Source organism: Dipodomys spectabilis, unplaced genomic scaffold (genome assembly GCF_019054845.1).
Source record: "Dipodomys spectabilis isolate Male_0828 unplaced genomic scaffold, ASM1905484v1 ptg000034l, whole genome shotgun sequence".
NCBI classification, from domain to species: domain Eukaryota; kingdom Metazoa; phylum Chordata; class Mammalia; order Rodentia; family Heteromyidae; genus Dipodomys; species Dipodomys spectabilis.
The window spans coordinates 334,047-355,619 of record NW_024870711.1 but is presented as its reverse complement, the minus strand read 5'-3'; the positions used below and the strand labels follow the sequence as shown (position 1 = coordinate 355,619).

General features: G+C 41.7%; 1 protein-coding gene across 1 annotated transcript in view; it reads left to right on the top strand.

Moving 5' to 3' along the window:
• Positions 1 to 21,573, top strand: part of Dgki (diacylglycerol kinase iota) — a 423,036-nt gene that overhangs the window by 398,572 nt on the left and 2,891 nt on the right. The window contains 3 exon segments of the mRNA XM_042677203.1: positions 5,599 to 5,636; positions 9,433 to 9,553; positions 19,990 to 20,026. Coding sequence (XP_042533137.1) covers positions 5,599 to 5,636; positions 9,433 to 9,553; positions 19,990 to 20,026 — 196 coding nt within the window.

Below are 21,573 nucleotides of genomic sequence, written 5' to 3'. Positions count from 1 at the left end.
ACTCAACCTTTATATGGCCCAGTAACAATCTGACTTCCCTCACTTCGGGAAATTTAAAGCATTGTTTTATTTTGCATTTATTTATTTATTTTGCATTCTTATTTATTTATTTATTTTGTGTGAAGGAGTTTTGAAAAGGCCATAAAGGAAGGCTCAGAGCTTACAAAATAAAGAATAATACTGCAATCATAACAGGTCATTATTTGCTTTCAGCTTGATCTTTCAGAAGTTCATAATCAGGGGTTGAATATTAATGGCTTCAGGCTGTCTTTATGCAGAGGAAATCTTAAACAACAGTGTTCATAGTGAAGGACATTAATCAAGAGAGAGAAGTGAGCCTTGTTCCTAATAATGTTTGCATAATAGCTACCCTTGGGTGTATTGCTTGGCTTAAAAATAAATATTCATGCTTTCCATATCCAGTACAATGGAAATTATTTGTGGTTATGATTCTGTTATATGATCCTCTCTCTATTCATGGGGACTTCACACTGGGAGGCTGTCGGAAACCAACAAGAATAAATAACAAAGGTAGAAGCTGAAAGAAGCTCTGGCTGTGGGCCTGGGGGGGGGGGGGGCGCAGGGAAAGAAGCTAAGAGCAGGTCATAACTCTGTTTTCACAAGGGGAAGAGCAGAATGGAAGTGGCCTGCTGGAAGGCATTTGTATGTCCCCTGACTTGCTTTGAACCCTTCAGTCAAGTGCCCAGTCTTGGTGGGTGCTCTCGAAGGGAATCTGCGAATGGGTGTAGCCGGCTACTAGAAATTACTGTCTACTTTGGTGTGACAATATAAAGGTCTTAAGCATCATGGCTTCTTTATTTTTTGTTCTGGGTAAAGGCCAGAATGAGGTCTGAACTCACTCAATAGCTTCCACTTGGTAAGTGGGACTCTACCTTTTGAGCCATGCCTCCAGCTATTTATGTTTTACTTATTATTTTTTTAATAGAATCTTGCTTTGGGCTTGGACTGAGACCATAATGCTCTTGTTTACACATTTGGCCTGATGTGTAAATATAAGAGATGCATTCCACTATGTCCAGATTTTTATTGGTTATTGGTGGGTGAGGGGTCCCCAAACCTATCTGTCACCAGGTGCCGGTGGCTCGCGTCCATTAACCTGGCTACTCAGGAGGCTAAGATCTGAAGATCGCAGTTCAAACCAGCCCAGACAGGAAAGTCTATGGAACTCTTATCTCCAGTTAGCCAACAGAAAACTGGAAGTGGCACTGTGGCCCAAAATAGAGCACTAGTCTTGAATGAAAATGTTCAGGGACTGCTCCAAGGCCCTGAGTTCAAGCCCAATGACTGATGAAAGAAAGAAAGAAAGAAAGAAAGAAAGAAAGAAAGAAAGAAAGAAAGAAAGGAAGGAAGGAAGGAAGGAAGGAAGGAAGGAAGGAAGGAAGGAAGGAAGGAAGGAAGGAAGGAAGGAAGGAAGGAAGGAAGGAAAAGAAAGAAAGCAAGAAAGCAAGCAAGCCAGAAAGAAACAAAGAAAGAAAGAAAGAAAGAAAGAAAGAAAGAAAGAAAGAAAGAAAGAAAGAAAGAAAGAAAGAGAGAAAGAAAGAGAGAAAGAAAGAGAGAAAGAAAGAAAGAAAGAAAAAGATTCAACTGGGTTGACCTTGAACTGGGATTCTCCCTTTCCGAGCCTTCTGAGTAGCTAGGATTACAAGTGTGAAATGCTGTGGTGCACTTGGCACTATGACTTCTATTTTTTTTTTTTTTTTTGGTCATGCTCTTCCTTTGAAAAATCATTCCACTTTTTATACATGAATTGGATCAACCCTCTTTTAAGAAATCTGTGAACCGTGCTGCTGACCAATACTTTTAACTCGGTCTTTTTTTGTGGATGGATTGGTGGAGAAATGGGCTGTGCTAAATAGACTCACTTAGGTGGAATTTCTTTCTCCTTTCTTCTTTGTCTATTTCTCTCTCTGTGCTTCTGAGCTTTTGAATTCTGAGAAAAGGGTTACATATGGTCTTTAAAACACAGGCTCTCTGCTTTGGTGTATTACAAGGCTTTATATGGAGTGTTCCCTCATGAAAATTTCCCCCCCTTCTTTCCTGTAAACTGGATATTCTATTAGAATCAAGATATCTTGGGGTATAAAAGTACAAACTGATAAGTTCCCTTTCACCTGTGACCTTATTTTTAATTATTATTATCTTTACATTGTTGTCCAGGGGATTTCCATTTAACATGTCCATTTATGTATATTTCTTGATGGAGTCACCCCTCCCATCATTTTCAACACCTCCTTCAAGCCCCTTTCAACCACCTGCCTTATTCAACTTTCTAGGTCCATTTTAAGTGTGTACATTGAATATTCTGGCTGTATTTGCCTATCATTCCTCTTTCTATTCATCTGTCCCTGTGTGTGTGTGTGTGTGTGTTCATTTACTTTGTTGTTATTATGGAGGTGATGTACAGAGGGATCACAATGAACTGAGTCGGGTACTGAGTACATTTCCTTGGTACAATGTCTTCTGTCCCTTCACTTGCTCCCAGACCCTCCCTGCTGTCTCTCCCCGTGAATTTACCTTCATCAGTGTCCAATGAGTTCCATTGCTGCACTTTTTCACCCTTTTTCCCTTGAGTTTGTACCCTCCCCTAGCTCTTCCGAAAATAGACACTTGAATACACCATACATTAGGTAAAGAAGAATCATCAAAAAATAAAAACCAATAGATAGATAGATAGATAGATATACAATAAAAAGAAATAAATTTTCTTGTTTCTATATGTTGGAGTTCATTTCAATATGTATATTATTTTATATAAAGATGAAAAGGCACTTAGTTACTGTGCCTTTGTGTTTCTCTCCTAAGAGTATCCTATTTTGGTCTCACTGTGTGAGTATTTAGAATCCCCTATAATTTGTCATATCCTTGTGTGTTGTAGATCTAATTTCTGCATATCAGAGAATATATGCCATTGGTCTCTCTGAGCTTGCCTTCCTTCACTTAACATGATTCGTTCTAGTTCCATCCATTTCCCTGCAAATTGCATTATTTTATTCTTTCTAATGGCTGTGTAAAATTTCATAGTGCATAGGTGCCACATTTTTTGGACCCACTCATCTATTGTGGGCCCCTGGGCTGTTTCTATATCTTGGCTATTGTGAATAGTCATCTTCCCCTTTTACTAGCTTCCCCCCACTCAGCCAAGACAACAGCCATGATCTCTAATACTTTCTCCAACTGCTCCTTCTGTCCTTTCCTATGTTTTATGTCTAGAATTCAAGCACTGCCTTTGGCTGCTGCTTTATCAGTGCTTCTCTTCCTAAAGGTGCGGTGTAACAGAGATATGTCCGTCCAACTTCACGTGCCGAGTTTATCCTTACTGGAAGGCTCCTTCTGAAGGGTTCATATATCTTTTTCATGCACTTGCATACAGTCAGATGCAATGAAATCCTCCCTTAATTATAGTTTAATCCTCTTTTTTAATGCCAGTCCTAGGGCTTGAATTCAGGGCCTGGGAGCTGTTCCTGAGCTTTTGTGTCCAGGCTGGTGCTCTGTCACTTGAGCCACAGATTCTGCTTTCTGCTTTTTGGTGGTAAATTGGAGATAAGAGTCTCACAGATTTTTCTGACTGGGCTGGCTTTCAACCACAATCCTCAGATCTCAGCCTTGTGAGAACTAGGATTATAGCCACTCGCCACCAGTAGTATAAAACAGCATGATAAAAAAAAAAGAAACACTTTCTAAACTTTGGTTCTTGCTAGAGCAATAAGAAGTACAATTGTTAACCTCATTTGCAGAGGAGAAAGTTGACTCCGAAAGATTGAAGAACCCATTACATGTGTGCACTTCATAAATGATGGTGTTGAAATTACATCCTCTCCCAACAGTTTTTCCACAATAAGGCGGTCCTAGCAATGGTATTTTCTGCGTCTTAGACTCTAGTAGAGCTCTGTATAGAGTGAGATTATTGGGGACTGGAGAGATGCCTGGAGTGGACATGGGCCCTGCGTTGTGGTGCTAAACGGACCATGGCTGGCTCTCTGCCCTAAGAGAGACTATTTACTTAAAGCACTCGAGTCACATTTATAAAACAAAGAGACGATGATGTTTTTTCCTTGGGTTTTTTTGACACCTAGCATTTTACTCGTTCCCTTGCTGCAGTTATTTCTATCTCTCCCCTCCTTCTTTTACTCTCTTTTGCTTTCTTTCCAGTCAGCTCACCTACGCATGTGTGTATGACTGCCATATGCAAATGATTACCCTGGAATTTGAAGGGAGATGCAAATTGAGCATTGCTATAGCTTTGTCCCTTCCTGTTTTCCATTCATTTTCCTGCTTCCATTTTCTTCCACAATGAAACTTCCCTTCTCTGCACCATAGGTTTACAAGGTTTCTGCTTTGGCTAAGGGAGATACTCAATCCTGTGCCCCTCAGTGAATTTAACAACCCCTGCCCTGGGCATCTCTCCTTACCCACAGCTGGTGCTTTCTTTCTGTACTTTTGACTACTACTCAATGAAAATTTACCCAAGGCACCATTTCCACACTGAAGTAAAAAGCTCCCATTGGAAACCGTAATTGTTTACAGACAGACATATATTTCCCCTTTAATGTATTATATTTTCTCACAACTAGTATAAGTTACCAAAGCTCTTAACACAATAGCCATCTATGAATTTAGTGAAACACATATGGTTATTCTCTCCAGAACAAAATTAAAATAGACTTGCTTCCTCTTTGCTATCTCTAGTACTCTTCATATCCACTTGGAGCAATGAATATCATCATTATAACATTTATAGTAAAAAGAATTGTGACTCCTTGCATTCCAAGTAGGAGGAACTGTAAGAAAGAAGAATCCAGTCAGTGCCAGTGGCTTACACCTGTAATCCTAACTACTCAGGAAACTGAGATGTGAGGATCTCAGTTGGAAGCCAGCCTAGTTAGGAGACTCTTATCTCCTGTTAACCACACACACACACACACACACACACACACACACACACACACACACACACACACACACACACACACACACACACAGAGTCCAGAGTAGAGCTGTGGCTCAAGTGCCAGGCTTGAGTGAAAAAGCTAAGGTCCTTAGTTCAATAGCAGTCCTGGCATACAGACAGACAGACAGACAGACAGACAGACAGAGGAAAATAGACATAGAGAAGGAAGGAAGGAAGACAGGAAAGAAAGAGAGAGAGAAAGAACCTGTAGTCATAATTGGGTCTTTTAGTTGACCAATCAGGTTTTTGAAAAATGGGCTGGAAGGAAATCTGATCTGCTTTGTCTTTTACCATGTGGAAAGTGAGGCTCATTTTAAATGGTTCACCCACTTCTCCACAGCTTCTAAGCTAATATTTGAACCCAATCTATATGATTCTAAATGTTCTGTTGTCTTTAGTATACCGGCGCTGGGGGTGAGGGTAAGTAGGGGGCTCAGGAAGGCTCTGGAATAAGGGATTGATACCTCAGCTCTTTATCTGTTTCATCAAGATTCAGATTGGATGTCTCTCCTTTTCTGGTTCCTACCAACATGTAGGTTCCCTTTCTACTGTGTTCACCCAACCTTTTGTAGAAGATCCCTACAAGAGGGTCTGCTACTAACGAGATGTCTCTCTTTTGTCGTTCACAGCAATTTTACAGGCAGTCGTAGCTGGTGACCTTATGAAGGTAAGATATCCTCCTATCAAAACTTTGGTGATTCTATTAAAACTCTTAAGTCACTATTATGTCTCTCCAAATCTCAAGAGCCCATATATCAGTTATCTGCCCGAGCTGAGGAGGAGGAGGAAGGCTGCTCTTTTGAGAAATAAGCAGAGAATGAGAGGAACCCGCACAGCCTGCTTGTGTTTCCCAATAGCAAAGGGATTGCAGTAGAATTCCCTGATTAGGACTTGCCTGGATTAGTTACAATGGACCCATATCTTCCATGGATGCAGTGAACACACTGCCCAGCATTTCTGCTCAGCATTCTTGCTGACATTTCAAGAATTTCAAGAGACAGCGATTAGGATGGATACATTTGTAAGAAGATCCCGGACCTGACCCAGAAATGCATTCTCCAGCCCAGAGCTTATATTTTCCCATTCTTATAATTTTATACTCTGGGGATAATTAAGCCACAAAGGACTGTCTGGTTTACTCTGAACATTTCAATGTGTGTTTATATTTGCTGGTGCATTTAGTTCACAGGACAGGAAATGATCCAGCCCCAGCATGATTGATTTCAGATGATGGCTCTGGTATTCACTAATGTGAGGCTTTATGCAATGATTGAATACTCTCTGGGCCTCAGCTGCTTTCTTTCATCTGTAAAATGGGATGATAACTTGACAATATATCTTTCCTTGCTTTGTGGTAAGGACTGAATGATACATGGAAGAGAGGTCAAGGCTATCCCGTTAGATGGAAAGGACTCTAAAATGTTTGCTATTTTATGCATACCACCCTGTTAATCTGTGTTATTTTACTAAGCTAAGCATAATAGGAATAGAAATATTGCTTAAACAATATGGTCTGTCAGTATTCTAAAAATTCTTGGTTTCATAGAAACTTCAGGCCTGGGGGCTTATGACTGCCCAAGTAACTCTGCAAACCCACTGGCATTGCTCTCCCCTGTAACAATGGGGCTTCCTCTGCCTGCAGTCTGTGCCTTTCCAGCAGCCCAAGTAGCAAGCTGTCAGTGCACACTGAGAACCAAAGATCTTTCAACAATGTTGAGAAGTATTGTCTTTTCCACTTTCTTCTTCTTTTCTTTACTATCTTTTTTTCTCATTTCTTTAACCCGTTCCTCCTCCCTTCTTTCTTCCCTCCTTTCCCCTCTCTTCTTACCTTCCTCCCTCCCTCCCTCCCTTCCTTCCTTTTTTCCTTCCTTCCCTCCTTTCTTCCTTCCTGCATATGTTAGATACATCAATACTTGTAATACATTTCTAACAGGTTAGGGAGAAAGGCTCAAGTATATTGGCCAACTGCCATCTGTAGATCCATAACACTGACAGTGGCCTCTTTGCCATTTTGGATGGTAGTGTCAGTAGGGGTCGTTGCTGAGGAAGGGCTCCTCAGTGGTATACGTGTGAGTCCCACATTCTCAGCAATGGGGAAACAGCTCCTTCCTTGTGCCTGCAAGGAGCAACATTTGCTTCCATAGGAAGGAAGACCCACCTTCACTCTGGATTGCTTCAAAGCCAGAACATTTTGAAAAGTACTATGCATTAAATGCCTTTTCATTTTATATCCTATCTACCAATTTCCCAGGCCCCTGATTGTATCACCACATTTTTTATACTTAACAGAAGTATCTGAAATATGGGAAATCACTATGTCCAACTGGGTGTCTTACATTGTACTTAATAGTCATTCCCTAAATGGCTGAGAAGTGGCAGCTCATTTAGTTTAAAAAAAAAAAAAACAGATAGCCAGGTGCAGGTGGCTTATGCCTATAATGCTAGCTACTCAGAAGACTGATATCTGAGAATTGAGATTCAAAAACAACCCAGGAAGGAAAATCTGTGAGATGCTTTATCTCCAATTAACCACCAAAAAGCTGTGGAACTGTGGCTCAAGGGGCAGGGTGCTAGCAGTGAGCAAAAAAGCTCAGAGACACCACGTGCCCAGGCTCTGAGTTCAAGCTGAGAATTTTATTTCACAGCAATTTCTCTCCTTACATATAATTTTTCCTTTTAAGTCTCAAGTTTTTTTTTCCTTTTTGTGTTTCATCTTCACAATCTTCTTTTATTTGTCTCTTCTGTGTAGAAATCACAGTACATATCAAACAGAAAAGTGGCATTATGTGTGCATGTGTGTATGAGAAAGAGAGATAGAAAGATATGGATATAGAAATATAGATATAGATATGGAAGAATAGATGAGAGGGAGAGAGAGAAGGAAAGACTAGGAGAGACAAAGAGAGAAAGAAACACAGAGACAGAAAAAAGAAGGGAGAGAGACAGATATACAAATACAGATAGAGAAACAGTCAGAAGGAGAGACAGAGGAGAGAAGAGAGAGGGAGAGGCAGACACAGACAGACATGAGAGACACAAAGAGAGGTAGAGTGGGGGAGTTGCTAGAGAACAAAAGACCCTGAGCCCCTCCCCCACCAGTTATCAAGAACAGTCCCTGTATCACTGAGCTATGTAAGATACCAAGGAGCTCATGAATAGCCACCATGTTTAACAGCCCCACAGAAAAGCAGAGCAAGGTGTCTGAGTGTGCCTGGGTCTGTAATGTCATCCTTTGTGAGCTGGGTGGGTGGGGCAGGGGTCTCCTTGCCAGGGCAGTGTAGTTGAACAGAACAGGGTTCTCTTTTTAATCCCGAGAAGTGGCTTTTGTCACACGGCTTAAGGCTGACAGACCCTACAGGTTCTGGGGTTACCTCCATTCCAGTTCCTCGGCCACCTTCCCTGCTCCCTTCCCATATCCTGCTTTGTTTCTCCTGTTTCCTCCTGTCTTGCCCTCTCCACTTCTGTGTAATTCTTTGTCCCTCTGTCCTCTGTGTATGCTGAGGTCTTTGAAGCCAGTCACTGAGTTGCATTTCATCTTTGTTTAAGACCTCTGGGATTATTAGATTCTTATTTGTCCACACACTACATTTTAGAGCTTCCCACGTGGGCCACTTGTCCTGAAGCTTGGAGAACAAGGTTCCATTGCACTTTCTGTAGTGTTCAAAGTCTCACGAACTTAGATTCTACCCTCATTTACCCAAGCCTTACTCTCAGACGCCCAACTCTGTACCTCCTCTTCTCCAGTCCTATCTCACACACTAACAACTACATTCCCCAAGCTATTCTGAGTCTCTTCCTGTGGTCCATCACCACCCTCACTCGGTGTGTGATGTCTGATTTCTAGTAGGCCCCTGGCCAGGCTGAAGATGTGGAAAACAAATAAAGCCCCGTGTGTGTGTGTGTGTGTGTGTGTGTGTGTGTGTGTGTGTGTGTGCGCACGCGCGCATGCGTGCATGCAAATGTGCAAACTTTTGTGTAAGAAGTAAAAGAAGCAGCTCCTGTATTTGCAGTTAGGTTTATTAAAGCACAACTAAAGGACACAGAAAAGGAGCTTAGCTGAGCACACACAAGCTCCTTTCTGCTCGTAGTTATAATTATTCTCACTGCAGAGAGTGTTGGGCAACCTCAGGATGTTTTTGTTCTCTTTCCCCATCCCTCATTCCCTTGAGACAGAGACCAGGGCTCAGCAGAGAAAAGAAAAAAAGCAATTCAGCACATTTGTTTCCCTGGGCCATTCGTTCAATACCCACAGAGGCTCTGTGGGGCTAGTTGTGATGTCCACTGTCTATGTGAGTGATGACACAGTCCAAGAATGGTATTTCATCTCTTTGACTTTTCTCCATGTCTTCTGAGACTGGAAACATTTGTGGTATACTCTATGACTCTTGTGTTTTATGGCCGGGTAGCCATTTTCCTTGTTCCATTATTCGGCCTAAGTTGCTTTCTGTGTGTCTCTCTTCCAGCTAATGGAAAGCTATAAAAATGGAGGCAGTCTACTAATTCAGGGACCAGACCACTGCTCACTTCTTCACTACGCAGCTAAAACTGGCAACGGGGAGATTGTGAAATATATCCTTGACCACGGTGAGTAGGCTCAGCTCCCTTACCAAGGTTGATTATCCAGCAAATTCACAATGGAGAAATTCTCACCAGTTTTTAGCATTCTCCCTGACCACTGACATGTGTGGGTCATCTTAACCAAGCAATTAATAGAAATAGCTTTCATGTTGATGTATCTATTTAGGCTCTTTTGGAGGCCTTAATGAATGGCAGAAAAAGACCAAAACAAATGCAGCCTGGCACAATGTGCCCCGTTTTATAGAGTATTTTATAACTTAAATACTTGGGATCAGCTTGTAATTCATATGTGCAGGTTATTATTCTAAGAATCCAGGAGTATGATATTTTTTCTTTTGGTTTCTCAGTTTTGGCACAACTGAATCCACCCCTTCCCCCAAAATAACCCACACATCAAACTTTGCAATTTTATTCTTCTAATGTCCTTCCTTTTTTGTTTTGTTATTGTTTTGAGACAAGGTTTAATGTGTGGCCCAAGCTAGTCCTGAACTCCATATCCTCCTATCTCAACCTCCTGAGTGCTGGGATTATAGGCGTGTTCTACCACACCAGGCTTTACTTGCTCGGCTTTTTGTTCTTTGGTTCTCATTCATCTTTGCTACTCAAGTCAGCATTTGTCCTCCTTGAACGTGCCCAGCACCAATGACTATCTGTATGGCAGACAGGCCACACTTACCTCCAGAACATTTTGAATGAGTTTCTAATTCAGTGTTGAATCATTTTCTGAATGTAGCAGATGATATAGCATCTGTCTCTAAATGTCTGTGAGAAACATAAGCACATATGATGAGCACCAAATGTGGACAATACATCTAACTTCTCATGGTTACAGTGTTTCTGGGAATAATAAGAACAGAAAAACCATGGGCAGAAGGACAATCTGTACTACTTGACTGGTTTTAGGGCAGCAAAGTAGACACATGTATTGGGATCTGTGTACAGGGAGATTTTAGAAGGCTTTGAGTGTGTGTGTGTATGTGTGTGTGTGTGTGTGTGTGTGTGTGTGTGTGTGTATGTGTGTGTGTGTGTGTGTGTGTGAATGGTAAGTCTGTGGCCTGCATACGTTACATTCAGATTTAGACAGTAGATAATAAGCATCTCATTAGTAAAGTTTATGTCCCCTTCGTTGCTCCTTTAATGCAACTCAGAAAATACATCTTATCCTCTTCATTAAACAAATATGTCTAGAGTGGCTAACAGGAAGTGCCTTTCTAGATTGACACACACAGAGAAATAGAGCATAGCCACTTTTCCAAGCAATTTCAGGCTGAAGCAGACATGATCATGTGCACAAATAAAACAGCTGAATGTCAATGTTTTAAAATTCCTGTCAAAGCCACACATAGAAAACACAGTGGCCATTTATCAAGCACGTATAATCTATCAAATGGCCATACTGAATTAATGCCATTATTTAATCTGTACAGGAAGTATTTATGTATAGTATTTGACTGTCAATCATATCAGACTCCCCTTTCTTGTCTTTGGAGCCTTCTCACTATGAAGAATTTGCTTGAAATCTTGGCCAGAACAACAGTGGGAAGAATGGTATAGGAAAAAGAAAGATTATTAAGGCAGGAGGGTAGGAATTCTAGAATTTCTTGTCAGGTATCCATGGCTCATGGCTATAATCCAAGCCACTCAGGAGGCTGAGATCTAAGGATTGTGGTTCAATGCCACCCCAGGCAGGAAAGTCCCTGAGACTCTTAACTCCAGTTTCCAAAAGCCAGAAGTTGAGCTATGGCAGTCTTGAATTAAAAAGCTAAGGGACAATACTCAGTCCCTGAGTTCAGGCCCAGTACTGGGAAGGAGGGAAAGAAACAAAGAGGAGAGGGGAGGAGAGGAGAGGGGAAGGGAAGAAAGGGAAGGGAAGAAATACTAGAATTTCTCCCCCTCCCAGTTAATCCCTAAGCCTTCTGTCCTAGGAAGCCAGCCAGGGTAGATAAGATAAATGTTCATCTCATTCTATTTCCTACATTCCTGATCATTATAACTACTGCAGTTAAGACTATCCTGTTGGGCAAGACTTGCAAAAGTAATAGTAGAATAATTTCTGCTACTTAATACATACTACACTAACACCCTACCCCAACCAGCACACACACACACACATACACACACACACACACACACACACACACACACACACACACACAAACCAAAGGTCTATTGGAACATAGCACATGAATTAAGCCACACCCTTCCCTGTTACTTTCCTTTTGTAATAAAAAAAGTACTCAGGATTTCTACTGCACTAAGCTCAAGGGGTGAGTATTCACTGGCATCTTCTAGATCACTCTCAATCTTCCTAGTTTCCCTTTCTTCCCAAGAAGATGGAATGTGTTCTTGCAAACTGGAAGGCATCCAGCACTCTATGTGGGGTTAGATGAGATGCTGAGTGACTGACCACACCATACAAGAATTGCCTTCCCTCCCCCTCTTTTTACAGCTTTTCACTCCCTGCTCCCTAATCCTGTGTGTCAACTGGGTCACAACTTAGGACCAAGGCTGTATGTAAGATAGATTCTCATGTGCCTGGGAATAGAGTGGCTGGAAGGGTCAGGACAGCTAAGCCTTTATCCACATGGTTTTGGGCTTGTTTGTTTGTTTTTAATGTCAGACCCCTTTACAGCATAGTAGTTTTGGAGTTTCTAAAGAACAGATATCCCGAGAGAGGCAGAGAAGTGGAGCATCTTCCCCACTGCATTCTGCTGTGATACAGGTCACCAGGATGGATGGTCCAGACCCCAGGGTTGGGGAGACAGGTGCTGCCCTTGGTAGAATGAGTGGCAAAAAAAAAATTGGTGAAAATGTTTTCATCTCTGTCCTCATCTGTTCTGCACACTCAGTTTCAGATGAGAGTCCTCTCACCATCTGAACATCTGACTTACCTGGAATCCCTTCAAGTTCTCCTTTTCTGTTTTCCCAAATTGTAAAGTGGGATTACTAGGTTTGGGAAATGAGTACAAGATAAAAAAACAGGTTTTTAGCCAGGTGCCAGGTGGCTCATGTCTGTAATCCTAGCTACTCAGAAGGCTGAGATCTCAGGATTGAGGTTCAAAGCTAGTCTGGGCAGGAAAGTTCTTTAAACTCTCCAATAAACTACTCAGTAAAAGTGAGAAATGACACTGTGGCTCAAGTGGTAGAGCGGTGTTCTTGAGCAAACAAAACTCAGAGACAACATCTAGGCCCAGAGTTTGAACCCAGGACAGGCAAAAAACAAAAAAAAGAAGAAAAAAATATGTTCTTTAATCATAAGGATATCGCATACAATTGTTAAGACATGAACTAAAAAGCAAGAACAAAGCTTTCTGCCCTCAGCAGAAACCCTGGCTTTTCCCCCTTCCCCGAGCCCTCTGTTTTCTCTGCCTCATATAGCAGCACTTCTCAAAGTGCCTTTAATGTAAAGTCACAGGGCTTGGAGTGTATGACTTCACGTGTAGAGCGGGATCCATCTACTTTCTTTGGCATCAAATCTTTGGTCCAAGCCTAATGTCCCAATAGGAAAATGAGGTTCTTATTGATCTGCACTGTCTTTTATAAAGGGAGATTTGTACAGTCCAACTCTCTGTGCCCAAACTATTGATTACAAAGGAAGTTGTCCTTGCTTTTAAGGGCTGCTCCTTTCTTCCAGGGCAGAAAGTTGATTACCTTTTGGAAATGATTTAGTAGTCATATCTGTGAGAAAAATACTTGAGATTCCCAGTCTTTATGTCAATTTCACTCAGACAAATAGTTCCCAAAATCTTAGGAGATACCTTTTACCTTCCCTGCCTGGCCAGAATCTCTAAATTAGCCGGTGGGTACCTGAGAGAAAGACTATGGAGATACTGGAGAAAATCCATCCTTGTTTGAAAATAAGATCTTAGTCCAAGGATCACAGACTTTCTGGTGGATAGCATTTTTTAAATCTTTACTGTTATAATTCCATAAAGGAAAATTTAAATCTATGTTGAAATTTGTTTTTCACAACGATAGTCAACTTTATTATTACTATCCAGCTCATCAGTGTAGTCAAGAATACAGATGTAAAAATCTTCTGCTATAGCAAAATTCATGTAGTTCTGGAAAAGCTAAGCACTTCAATTCAACTGTTTGTTTTTAATATCTTTTGTGGCTGGTACGATTTAGATTAACCTGAGCGTTTTGGAATTGAAAATTATCCTTGCAGACTCATTCATCTCTCTTAAATTATAGAAATTCCTTTAAATTATAGTGTTCATAAAGTCAGGAACGAGTAAATAGAAAACATAACACTGTCTCTACTCTGTAATCACTTCCTTAATGGGACTTCTGCTGATTGAAATAGTTTCTCCTAACTTAATAATGATGATAACTTTGCAATTCCCCTGGTTATGACTGCTGCTGTTTCCCCCCTCCCCTCCACCAGCCTCCAAAATATAGCTTTTACTAAGAGACCACTGGAAGGCTGGGATTTAGGAGTAAATACCAGATTATGCCATTATATTTACAAAGAAGCATCAGATTTGCAGTAGGTAAGTCTGATCCCTCTGAATTCATATAAATCAAATGAATAAATGACATTTTATACTCTTCCAAAGATCAAGACAGAACTCTAAGTGACAGAGTGGTGTAAATCTCTTAAATTCTTCCTTTTGTTTTCACTTTGAATGTGGTTCATATCTTTCTAAGGGCTTCAGAGAAGCTAAACCAAAAGCTGCTGAAAGACTATACTCTAGGATATAGTTCTCAAGAGCCAGTGGCTCTTTTCCAAAGTATATAACTGGTATTTTCTGTGGCTGTTGAGTTGATACTTAGCTCAAGCCATCGTTCCTCTCCTCTGTTTTGTCCCCAAATCCCTTAGGTATGGGGTCACAGAGTACAATCTACAATCCAGAGAATACTTTCTGAGCAAGAGCTGTGAGCCATGAGTTACTCTCTCAGACTCAACCCTCAGCAATGCATTTCTCCCCCTCAAAAGAGCTCATTTGAAACACCTCATACGCTGTGGCATGTTCTCAAAAAGCCACAGGAGGCATCTTCCCTTGGGTTTCGTCTCTCATGCATACAACATGCTGCTTTGCTTTGTGAAAAACTGGAATCCGAGCATTTAAAGCATTGAAAAGAGAGCGAAGGAAGAAGAGAAGGAACGATCCCAAAGAAACGACAGAGGTTAAAGATACAGGGATTCTGATGGGACGCCGGGTGGTTCCCCTTTTCAACTCCTTTCAACCCCCATTTTTACCCACTCCCTTCCCCTAGTTATCCCCTCCAAGACATTGGTGGAATGTTTTTTGAGCCTTTTCCACCATGGGCATTTTGCTCTTTTGTTGTTATTCTCTGCACACCCACCCCGTTGCCCCCTCCTGCTGTTTTTCCTGATAGAAATCCCACTCATGCATTTCCTTTTTGATTTCAATGGCTTACAACTTTTTTTTTTTTTGCCTTCAGTATTTCCTTTCTTTCTTTTCTCTTTTTTTTTAAACTTCTTTTTTTGCCTCTGGTCCTAGAGAGAAACTACCACTACCTTCCTGCTGGGACAGGATGACAGTACTGTTAGCTTTCTCCGTGCTAGCCCTCCTCACATCTGTGCAGCCTTTGTCCCATGGCAGGGGGGGATTTGGAATGGTCTGTTGGCAGTGTCAGGGAGACTAATGGGAAATGGGGTACCCAGTGAGGGAGGCCATGGGGAGGCGGGTAGGAGTAGCAAGAGGATTTTGATGCATTGATGTGGATGCATGTTACAGCAGATACAACATGGATAATACAAATACAATACGGATGATCAAGTCCCATCAAGAAGGCCAGGGTAGACAGGGCAACAAAAAGCCCCATAGAGTGTGAACTGGTGTTTACTTTGTCATTTTGAAAGATTTATGAAGTTTTACTTCCTTTCTCATTCCCTAGGCTTCACCTGAATACTAATTTTATGTCTTCTGAATAGATTTTGTTTATTTCCCTTAATTTTTTCAGTCATTTCTAAGATTGTATAGTCATTTGAATCCATGTTTCAATTATGGATCTTCCTTAGGGAAAAAAAGTTGTTATATTGACTGGGATCAAAATGATTTCAAAATGTCATTTGTTCACTCATTAAAAATATTTTGGTTAGGGCTGGGAAGGTGGCTCAGTAGTAGAGTGCTTGTCTTGCATGCAGGAGGCCCTGGGTTCGATTCCCAGCACCACATAAGCAGAAAAAGGAAGTGGTGCTGTGGCTCAAGTGGTAGAGCACTAGCCTTGAGCTGAAGAGCTGAGGGACAGCACCCAGGCCCAGAGTTCAGGCCCCACGACCAAAACATATATATATATATAGAGAGAGAGAGAGAATATATAGAAAATATATAATACATGTATATAATATATATACATATATAACATATGTGTATAGATATGTTTTTTTGGTCAATGTTAGAGTAATCATCCCTGCTGATGTGTATTGTTCTGGATGTTAGACATATGAGCACCTTGAGATCATAGTACTTTCTACATTCTCCATTGGACAGGCAAAAGCTAAATGCATGGTTCAGTTCAGTTACTTTCCCACACTTTTACATGTGTGTAACATGGCTCTGACCTCTGTGGCCTCAGTCCTAGCAAGGGTCGTCAGGATGGCTACATAAACCTATAGCCTACACTGGTTCCCATGATAACAGCTGCAGGCTTCTGATGATTTGTGGAGATTTCATAGAATAATTTGCACCATTAGCCCTTCAAAGACATATTTCACAGTCATTTAGTGGTGCAGGTCAATTGTGAGATGGAGTACAGACATTTTAGTAAGTCCTGGTAGAGAGAGAGAGACCCAACGTCCCCTTTTATAGTCGAGGAACAATCAGTAGTGAGTTGTTTACTGACAATTCACTGGAATTCCTTCCACGGCCTCAGAGGAGATGGTTGGTAAGTATAATGGGGTATATATAAATATGAAATGTTGTCTTATTGGCATTCACTGAAAGTTCATTTTTTTCTCATTCCATCTTCTTTTTTTCTCTTGTCTTTTTTCTTTTCTTTATTAATGAAATTCAACCTAACAAATCAAAGATGCTATTTGTTATATATTTTCTTTTTCTTTCTTTCTTTTTTCTTTTTTTGGCTGGTTGTGGGGCTTGAACTCTAGGCCTGGGTGCTCTCCCTGAGCTCTTCAGCTCAAGGCTAGCACTCCACCACTTGAGCCACAGTGCCACTTCTGGTTTTCTGGTGGTTTATTGGAGATAAGCGTCTCACGGACTTTCCTGCCCGGGCTGGCTTTGAACCATGATCCTCAGATCTCAGCCTCCTGGGTAGGTAGGATTACAGGTGTGAGCCACAGGCACCCGGTTTATATTTTATTTTTCAAGAGAGTATAGGTAGTCTTGGTCAGTTATTTTTGACTCACTGGCCATCCCCCCCCTCCGTCCCCTAAATCTTACACTAAGATTTCTAGAGAGCTCAGCATTTGAAGCATGGGTCCTGATAGGTGAGCTCAGTGCAAATCAGGAGAGACTCGAAGCTTTGTATCAGGATGCTCTGGCTTTTACTTGGCAAACAGACTCAAAAAAGGATGGATCAGAACAATGCCTATGCAGTTGAAAGCTGCTCCCTCCTCACATCTGTAGCAAACGGATGACCCTTCTTCCCTCTTCTTCATTGCCTGGTTGCTTTGCCAGTGTTCAAAATGCTGTGCCATCTTGTGATCTTCTGTCTGATGGAAGAGAAGAAGTGTTGAGGTTAATGGAATCAGCCACTTCAGATCATTCCCCAAACCCTAACGTGGAGTTTCTTTATGTACTAAAAGCAAAACTGTCCACCTTTCCATATCAGTGTGTCTCTGTCTTTTACCTCTGTCAGCTGCAGAGGATTAAAGGGAGGATGTAGAGAGGCCCCAGCATGCCCCTAGCATAGCTAGAATGCCTCTGAAGTGGCTGCAGCTGTAGTGGTTCTGGTCAGCGATTGGGAGGAACCGGATCCTTTTTGTTCCTTGTTGCCACCCTTAGTTCGTCAGACTATTACTGTTTTTCCCCTAGTTAAAGTGCTTTAGGACCTCCCCACCTGCACAGAGACAGGCTTGGACTCTAAAGACCCCTAGGCACCCACCATGACACACCACCCACTTCTGAGAACAAGCACTGAATTGCAGTGCCAAATAAGGAAGAAAATACAACAAGGTCACTGTTGCCTAAGTAGTAACAACAATGGGAGTATAGCTTTCTGTCCTGAGTCTGGTGTCTGTCCTGAGTCTGTCTTGAGTGCTGATGGAATTCCTCTCACACCACTAAAAGGTTTGCTGAGGGGAACTTGGTAGAGGGCCCCTAAGGTGCCAGGATCCTCGTGCTCTGGATTGTGTTGAGGGTACTCTGTCAGCAAGTGAACAGGCCTGGAGTGTGTGGTTCGCAGGACCTCCAATTAGAGTCGGCAAGTGACTTCTAGTGTAAGTGGGAGGGAAGCAGCTCTGGAAGATGGCCTTCCATCCCCGATATGGAGTTAAGACTTGGTGGAATCAGCTGATGCATGCCAGAGAACCGCTGTTATTACTCTCTAAGGAGTGATCATGGTGTCCCTGGCCTTATTATAAGTATATCACATGCACTGATGCATCAACCCCATCCCAATCCAGTGGGAGAATTGTTACCAATCCACTCGATATAGGTGACAACCAAAGAACTCAAGGAGCCCTTAAATCTAGCTGTGTTAAGACCTCTAGGATTTTCTTATGAACCTACCTAAAGTGTCTAGCAAGTGGTAGAGCTTGGATATTGAGTCAAGGTGTGACAACTCCAAAAAGGTCACTCCTAATTACTGTCACTCTGTACAGCTTTGAACATCTTTAGGTGTGCATGAGGTAGGGGAACAATTGGCATTCGTGGTTGTTTTTTACTGATTATTTCCTCTTAGAACTATAGAACTGAGAGACACGTATAAATGACTTAAGTCTCTGTTAAATTAGTAACATAATTTTGAGAAGTACAAAAAATATTTAAGATAGTCTTACAGTTGAAAGATGTAGAATGATTTATTTAAGAAGACAAGGCATATTGAGGCAAATACATAATACAAGGTTGAACCTAAAAAGTACTATGGGAAATCAAAAGAAGGAATCTGATGACTTTTGTCTGGGATTGTCTTTTCAGAGAACCCTGTCTCAGAAGGAGCCTCTGGGAGAGCATGTCTGGTGTAGCCCTGGAAGACTGCTAGGAAAGAAAGACTGTTATGAAAGGGGAAAGTAGGGAACCCGGCTTTTAAAGCCAGGGAAGTGCGAGGGATGATCATTAATTGGCCTGTTACTAGTTTTGCTTATGTGAGAAAAGGGAGACTTAGCAATAAATTAAGAAAGGGTAGTCCCAGGAGAAAAACTGTAAACTTCATTAAACACAAGGGAGGAGAGAGTAGATACGGCATGTGTATGGAAACTTGGAAATCTGAAAATACATGACCTTTATACTTTCCTTAGTAATAGTTTCTGTCCATGAATTACAGTCTAGGAAGTGACCGATTACGAAGTCTGTATGTCAGAAAAGATGAGAAAGAAAGAGGGAAAGAGAGACGGAGCAAGCAAGCGTGAGAGAAAAGCAGAAAGAGACACAGTTAGAGATCCAGAGAGAAAGGGACATTGTAAGAGAAGACTTACCTGCTCCTAAGGAGTAGCAGAAGTCAAAGCAAGGGAGTTAAAATGACTGAAAAATGGGAGGATTATGAGGACCCCATAGCCTCTTATTCATCTTTTTGGCCAGTGATGTTCTCTGTTAAAACTTATAGCCTTTTCCTCTTCTTATGTTATGAGAAGTTATTTTCCTTAGTAGTGACCTCCACCAATTAAGAGAGCAACTCACAAGGGCCCTATTTCCAAAGACCTTCCAAGCATATTTAGTCATTCATCCAACTTAATATTTGAACATCTGCTTGACATCAGACTCAAGCTGATATCCCTGGAGAGAGACACGTTGCTGGGAAAAGCATAGGCCAAAACTTGTAGGGGTTTATTGGATATGTAGAAAGAAAGAAATCAAAAAGTGATTAAAAAAAATAGTTTGGTGTGTTCAGAAAATAGAAGTTTCCACCATTTCTGAAGTAAAGAGATTGGACTAAATGGTTTGTGTCGTTTCTTTGAGTTTTCCCACCGTACCAAGGTTTCTCTCCTTATTATCCATGGCTAGAGAGTGAGAAATAGTCCTCAAAAGCTACCAATTAGCCCTTTGCCCTCTAACTAGCCCTTTCATTGTTTTGAAGTTCTCCATTCCAGTTAATTTTATTTATTCACTTTTGTTGAAAGATCTTTGCTTATAGAAACTATAACAACTTCCAAATCTCCCTTTCTGTCAGCTTTCTGATTCCATGAGATGGGTGACTGACAGGCCATGGAATCTTATTCTTTTTTTCTTTTCTTTTATAATCTCGGTCACTAAGTTGTTCTATTTCAATTAACCTTTCTAGGACATTTTAATTGAATGATTATAGATTGTGTTTAAGCTTCTTTCTGATGAACATCTTCCCTTTCTCTTATTTAGGCCCTTCAGAGTTATTGGATATGGCAGACAGCGAAACGTGAGTGGTACCTTTCATTACATGGTCAAGACTATTTTTTTCTTGAAAATCTATCTAGGAGAAGGACATAGTCTATCAGGCATACCAGGTTATTTTAATTGCATTGATTAAAGTCCAATATCAACTGTATTTATAAATGTGCAGGGCTAGTCTACTGCATAGAATATCACACTACAGAAATTAATGGCAAGTGTCATCATGGTTGCAGACAAAGTCAATGCTAATTATCATTTAGACTTCCTCTAACCAAAGCACTTTCCCATTGATGCTGAGAATTCTAAATAAATATCCTGCCTTTGTGTCTACAATTGTTCTCTCTCCCCTTGGGTTTGGGAGGAAATGAAGCCCTGGTATGCTAAGGCATGCTTTGTATGGGATGAAAGCAGCTTCTCCCTGGTAGTCTGTAATGGAGTAAGTTACAGGCCACCACTGGAGAAGTGAAAACGTAGGAAGTCATTCATCAACTCTGGGCTGATCCCTAAAGTGATAGCTTTATTTTCATCTATTTTATTCCTCTGGCAACAAAACAGCTACATCTCAACCCATAGAATCCAGGAAAGTCTGCCCAATTAACTCTGAAATCCATAAGAGAACCCTTAGAAAATTACAAAGAAATTGACCCATGGGACAAAGATGACTGGGAATGGAGGAGAATAGGCTGGTGAGAAGCTTTGTAGGTAGATAGTGGAAGCAGGGATGAATAGAAGGGAGGATCAGTGGGAAAGGATTCTATGATGAGCTACTCCACACTGGAGACACCGGCTGCTGTGTTATCGAGCTGGTCCTGCTTGTGTGGTTGGAAGCGGTACCATCCTCATCCATGCTTGTTTAAGGATGATGCTCTGCTTTTTTCATGAAACCATTTGGCATGAAGCATCTTTTGGAGCTCAGAATGAGAAGATCCTCTTCCATAGGGAGCCTGGGAACTATTTACATTCTCTTATTCATTTCCCATCTGCTGCCTCCTTGAGAGAACTTGGGCTCCTGACATCTCTACAGTCTCATGAGGGCTCTCAGAGACCCCTGCACCTGCCACACACATAGAACCAAGAGGGCTTGAGCAGAATAAGGGCCAGCCTGGTCCTTTGAAATTAGACTCTGAGCACTTATTCCTCCAAAGGCCCAGTGGTGTCTACCAGGAGCTGTGAGATGTGATCAGTGGCCACGGGCCTCCACTTAGCCCCCTGTGCATCTCCACTGAGAGCCCTTTGTGTGGCATCAGTGGCTGCAGGAGAACTGCTTCAGCATTGGGATGCAACTGCACAATTGGTCTTAGAGCCATCCAGTCTGCTCTAAGTCCCACAGTAATGGGTTGAAAAGGGTCATCAGTAGGTCTAGTTAACCAGCCCTGTTTGAACCGGATCCCAGAACAGTTGATGACTAACTCAAAGAATTTTCAGACAGTCTCTTTGGGAATGTCCCCTCTTGGGAATGTACCCTCCAATGCTGGTCCAGGAAGGGGGCACAGGAGCACCTGGCAGGAGCAGAGTAGGCGAAGGCCCCCTCACCCCACCTGCTGTCTCCAACCCCCACCTCCACGCCTGTAA